This window comes from Triticum aestivum, chromosome 6B (assembly GCF_018294505.1).
Source record: "Triticum aestivum cultivar Chinese Spring chromosome 6B, IWGSC CS RefSeq v2.1, whole genome shotgun sequence".
In the NCBI taxonomy this organism is placed as follows: domain Eukaryota; kingdom Viridiplantae; phylum Streptophyta; class Magnoliopsida; order Poales; family Poaceae; genus Triticum; species Triticum aestivum.
This window is the reverse complement of record NC_057810.1, coordinates 126,058,319-126,064,433: the sequence shown is the minus strand read 5'-3', so window position 1 is coordinate 126,064,433 and position 6,115 is coordinate 126,058,319. Positions and strand designations below refer to the sequence as shown.

Genomic DNA, 6,115 nt, shown 5'->3' with positions numbered 1-6,115 from the left:
CTTCATCTTTGCTATACGGCGCATTCAGCGACTCGTTCATTTCTACAGTTACTTTTGTTGGTACTGTATCAAGAACCTGGTCCATGTTGTGCACTCCCTCAGAGGTGTACAAGTCTCGGTAAAAACCATTGGTGAGATCTTCCATCTCGCTCACGTTAACTGTCATCTGCCCATTCGCCCTCTGTAGTTCTTTGATCTGATTCTTCCTTCTTCTGCGACTTGCTCGGAGGTGAAAGAAATAAGTATTATTATCACCATGCATTAGCCATTCAAGACGGGCACGCTGACGCCATAATATTTCCTTCCTATGATATAACTCTGTGAGCCTCTCAATTAACTTTAACTCAACATGTGTCGGACCAAATCTGTTTGGGGATTCCCGCATCTCCTGTAGCTCCTATTTCAGTCGCTGAATGTCGCGTCGCACGTTGCCAAAGTTCGTCCTTTCCCAGTGTGACAAATCTGAAGACAGCGACCGCAGTTTGTCATTGAGGGAGCCGACAGAATCTCCTGCGCTATTGGACCATGCACGCTGGATGGCAGGCTTCAGCGTGGGATCTCGCTCCCATGCAACCTCGTACTTAAATGCCTTTGGGGCCCGCCTGCATGCATCGCCATGCATGAGGTTCACGTAAATGGGAACGTGGTCGCTGGTCGCTGCCGTTTTGTGTTCTACCTGCGCCAAAGGAAAGGCAATACTCCAGGCCGGGTTCGATACTCCCCTGTCTAGGCGCACTCGTGTATACGTGCCGCCAGTCACCTTTTTTTCAAAGGTCCAAACTGTGCCCGTATAGCCTATGTCCGTAAGACCACATGTATCAAGGGCATCCCTAAACCCATCCATCTACGCTTGGCTCCTATTGCCCACACCATCATGCTCATGCGCATGTAAAACTTCATTTAAATCTCCGATGGTGAGCCATGGTATGTCACTAGCCCCCACAATACCTCTGAGCATGTCCCACGCTTTGTATCGCTCGTTAACTTGTGCTTCTCCGTAAACAAAGGTGACCCTTATTTTCATGTCAACCAGCTCATCAATTTCAACATCTATATGATACCGAGAATAACCAACAATCTCAAGCTTTATTTCTTCGTTCCAAAAAATACCTAATCCACCACTTCTGCCAGAACTACTAACATCAAAACTTTTATTATAGCCTAATGAACCAACCAAACTCTCGACTCTAGAACCCTCTATTTGAGTTTCCAAGATACACAGTACAGAGGGGGCAAACTGCTTCGTTAATTCACGAAGCTCTCGAACTGTCGCGGGTTTGCCAGCTCCGCGGCAGTTCCAACAGAGGAAACTCATTGCGCTAGGCGCGACCCCACTAGGGAGCCCGCCAAACGCGCATCAGGTATTTTGTTTGCAGATGTGTTCCTTCCATTGTTCTTCTCACTTGTCGACGTGCTTGGTTTGTTCCTTTTCTGCTCTTGCTTTGAGGAAGGGCTGGGTGGGTGATCACTTGGGCCCGGCAGTAGCAGAAGATTGCTTGCACCGGGTGCTGACACCGAGGGAACAATCCCGGCTCCTCTCTTTCTGTTTCTGTCAGCCTCAGTCATGGATACATCTCTGACCTCTTGCTCACTGTCACCTTCATTCAGATCTTCATGGGTAGTATGCTCTGCTGGACCGCGTGCACGACCACGTCCCCTTCTCGATCTGCTTGTCCCACGACCTCCTCGAGATCCATGGCCTTCAGCTGAACTGCGACCTTCTCCTGGCCCATTACCCGGTCCTTTGAACCAACCAGCTTTTAGGTCTTTGAAAACAAGAGCTTTCGGGGGGTGTACACCATCGCCACACTCCTTATAGAGGTGACCCATGTACCCACAAACAGCACACCAATCTGGTAGGCGCTCGTATTTCACCCTGAAGATCACCCTCTGGACAACCTCTTTCTTCTTGACAACCAAAGAAACTGCATTCTTGAGTGGTTTCGTAACATCAATCCTCAGTCGGACCTGTGCAAAATTACCTTCGAAGTCATGGGACTTTGGCTCTGCAAAGATGAACTCCCCCACCGTGGCCGAAAGAGCCTTGATCTTGGAGAAAAACCCATCCGGAAGATCATGTATCTGCATCCAGATGTCGATCTTGTTCAGCTCAATTGTTGATGGCTTAGTGAATCCGTCGTACGGGGCAATGACCACGACCTTCCCTTTGAATTGCCACGGGCCTTCCTCCATGACGCGCTCCCAGTCACCGAGGCAGCCAAATTGCATTGTGTACAAGTTATCTTCGAGGGGGCGGATCTTTACCTCCTTCGCCAAATCCCATGCGACCCTCATGTTTCTGAAAAACCAGTATTGGCTATAGGGTTTTTCGGTGTGAACCCTAGCAATTGCCATCCACCGCGTCGTCTCCACCGGTAGCTCTTCGTCCTCGATCACAACGTCTTGAAGATCGTCCTCTTTCAATCCTAACTCCTCCATCATCGCCTCCAGATCGGAGACCGCCTGTCCCGATCCCGATGCGACATCCTCCATGTTCTCTTGCCCGAGAATTCTGATCCGCGGGCGGTAACAAACCCTAACACGAGCCCCGACTCCCTGCCACCGGCGGGGAGAAGAGGCCCCGACTCCTTGACCCCTCCCAGCATGCAGGTGGACGAGTGTACCGGAGCAAAGAAGTTTAATCAAACGGGATTAGAAAAGTCGTACGTGCGCGGTGCAACCGGCCGAAATTTGGGCCGGCACACCGGCACCTATCACTGGCCTTTAAGAAAAGGTCTAGAAGGCCGAAAATAGCGCGCGTCGGCCCGCAGCCATTCCGGGTGTGGCTGGCCCATGTGAGCGAGGCGAGGCGCCGCTGCAGCTCGAAAAGAGACGAAATGCGATGCGGGCGAGACTAGGGTTTACACTCTCCTCCGATCTTCCAAATCAAAGGAGAGAAGCACTCTCCTCCGGTCGAGCGGCGGCGGAGATACCCTCCTCTCCTCTCCTACGGTCGCCGCTCTTCCTATCTCCCGGTCGTGCTCAAGGTACCGCCGTTTTCCGCTTCTCCTGATCCCTCCCCTGTTCGTATGTACACGTTTTTTTTTTTAAGATTCGCTTTCTTGATAGGGGAAATCCGACCGGTAGTATCATCCATAATGTAGTCATCCTCCTAGGTAGTATAGAAAGCAAGCTTTTTGCAACTGAGTACTAGCCTAGGGTTGCAGCAGATAGTACTATTTCTAGTTGAACAGATATTACTCCCTCCGTTCCAAAATAGATGACCCAACTTTATACTAAAGTTAATACAAAGTTGAGTCATCTATTTTGGAACGGAGGGAGTAGAAGATTGGCGTTATCTATTTCTAGTTGAACAGATATTTCCCTACTCTCTTTCTTGCCCAAGCAAGAGCTACAAGTAGTAATCTGCATGCTCTGCTTTTCATGTTATTAATTAGGTGCCTCCACTCCAAATAAGTCGGTTCAGATTCAGCACGTGGTCTTCTTGCGGAATTGCTTGCGTCGATCCTAGCTCGTTTCTTTGTATTTTCTTATAGCTACTCCCTCCGTTCCGATTTACTCGTCGTGGTTTTAGTTTAAATTTGAACTAAAACCACGACGAGTAAATCGGAACGGAGGGAGTAGTTCATTATTCAGGCTCTGCTACTTATGGTGCTAGTTTAATTTAATGATGTGGCATGTAGTGTCATTTTTTCTTTCTAACAATCTAGAGACAGATAAGGTGCTAGCTAGCTACTTTGTTATGAAGAACACACAAGAGAAAATGCTCAAAGTTCATCAGTATATTCTTCGTAATGAGTGTCCGTCGCCAGTGCCATCTCCTTCTTCACATGCATTATTCTGATATGTCATAAGTTTGACTCCAGCTCTTTGCTTGTTTTCTGAACCTTGATATATATTACCTGATTGCTACAGCTGAATTTGCTCGATGGAGGACCTACCGGAGGCTCTGGTGACAGAGATTCTCAAGAGGATCACCAGCTCAAGTGATCTGAATTCTCTTTCCCTTGTGTCAAAGCAGCTCTACAAGATAGAGGGGAATCAGAGGGGTGCTATCCATGTTGGTTCCGGTCTTTGCACTGCTACGAAAGCACTGACATCATTGTGCGCCCGGTTCCCAAATTTGCGGAAAGTGGAAATCGATTACACTGGTTGGATACGTGGACATGGAAAGCAGTTGGACAAAAAAGGCCTTTCTGTGTTTTCATCTCACTGTTCCTCGCTGACTGACCTCACCTTAAGCTTCTGTTCATGCATTGATGACTCTGGGCTTGGTTGTTTAGCTTATTGCAAGACATTGGTGTCTCTCAGGCTGAACTCCACACCAAAAATAACATCACATGGGCTTCTCTCGGTTGCAGTTGGTTGTACAAGTCTATCTGCTCTCCACCTTATTGATTGCGAGAAAATCGACAGTGTAGAGTGGTTGGAATACCTTGGTAGGGATCGATCGTTGGAAGAGCTTGTAGTGAAGAATTGCAAAGGTATCAATCATCATGACTTCCTAAAGTTTGGTTCAGGATGGATGAAGCTCCAGAAGTTCGAGTTTGAGAGGAAAAGAGGAATATATGATTGTGTTCCAGGTGATGTGATTTATGACTCCTCGTACGATGCTCACAGCATGGATATATATGATTTCTGCTGTGAGAGTTTGAAGGATTTAAGGTTGGCGCATATTAAAACTTGGCCAGAAGTAGGGCTTCGTGCTGTCCTAGGGAAGTGTAAAGCATTGGAGAAGCTTTGCCTTGAGTATGTTCAAGCCCTAAATGACATTGACATGATTGCAGTATCTCGGAGCTGCAGCAACCTTAAAAGCATCTCACTTTGGCTCAACCTGCAGAGGTACTCTAGTGATATCAGCTATTGTGAAACCAGGACATCATTTACTGATAACAGCCTTTACGCTCTAGCCCTCAACTGTCCAATGCTTCAGATCGTAGACCTCAGCTTTACAGGATGTGCTGCTGACTGGCCATCAGAAATAGGATTCACACAACAGGGTTTTCTGGTGCTCATTCAGTCCTGCCCTATTCGTGTTCTCGTGCTAAATACTGCCAACTTCTTTGATGACGAGGGGATGAAGGCCCTGTCATCCTCACCATACCTGGAGACACTCGAGCTTATATTGTGTGAAGCGGTAACTGATGCTGGGATGCACTTCATTGGACAGGCCACACACTTGAGTAATCTCACACTTCGGTTGTGTCATGAGGTGACTGATGTTGGAGTGGCTGAACTGGGACATGCACATAAGTTAGAGTCTTTGGTTATCGATTGTTGCAGTAAGGTCTCTCTGCAAGGGGCGCGGGGTGTTGCCAAGTCGGTTCACTACTCGAGCAACTTCTCAGATGCCCTTATGAAGACAATTGGTATTGGCGGCTATTGATGAAGTGGTCACCAGAATTTTCAGTATGAATTTGCTGCTGAAGCCATTAAGTTGTTCAGTGTGCATCATTGGACAAGGCTGTGCATCATCCGACCTAGATTCACTTGTCTGGACTTTCTATTGCCTTATACCTTTACTGCTATGATTTTTTCTGTATGACAGTCTAATGATGATCCTTTGGACGGCATCTGGTGAATGAAACCGTAAAAGTAGGCACCACTCGTGTACTGTAATTCTTGTTGCATAATTTTACTCTCTAAGCTGTTTTGTAATCCGCACAAATCGTCTCTAAGATTCCCTGTTTTTGCTGTTTGATTTTATTGTTTCTACTCAAATGTTTTGAACCCTTTCTACCATGCAAGGAATATTGAAGACATGTATATCCTTCTGCTATTTTCGTGTGGCAATTTCGGTATGGATCAGTGTAGTAATTGCCAATGTTTCACATGGACCTGTACTGCAAAGGCGGCATACTTGTTTTGTTGATATTGATTCTACTTGGGGATGTCTTTTCCTTGATTCTCAAAATACTAGTAGCATAATTTTGGTTTTTAGATTCCAAGATTACAAATGCAGTGTACTCATCTCATGGAAGTTGAGGTACAACTGAAACTTGAGCCACTGAAGGCATATGACATAGCTGTGCCTGTGTGCTAATAACATGCTTCCAGAAATTTAGAGGGGGTCGGTTTTCTGTTTACATATCAACAGTATGATGAGTGTATGAAAAATCAGAATTGAGTGTACCATCTGAGAAAATCGTATCTA

General features: G+C 46.7%; 1 protein-coding gene across 1 annotated transcript; it reads left to right on the top strand.

Moving 5' to 3' along the window:
• Positions 1-2,755: 2,755 nt before the first annotated feature.
• Positions 2,756-5,740, top strand: LOC123136100 (F-box/LRR-repeat protein 14). Its single transcript, XM_044555386.1, has 2 exons — positions 2,756-2,987; positions 3,877-5,740. The coding sequence occupies exon 2, from the start codon at positions 3,890-3,892 to the stop codon at positions 5,345-5,347; it is 1,458 nt and encodes a 485-aa protein (XP_044411321.1). The 5' UTR covers positions 2,756-2,987; positions 3,877-3,889; the 3' UTR covers positions 5,348-5,740.
• The last annotated feature ends 375 nt before the right edge of the window (positions 5,741-6,115 follow it).

Excerpts from the sequence above, each read along its gene's own strand:
- LOC123136100 (XM_044555386.1), top strand. The coding sequence starts at position 3,890 with ATGGAGGACCTACCGGAGGCTCTGGTGACAGAGATTCTCAAGAGGATC.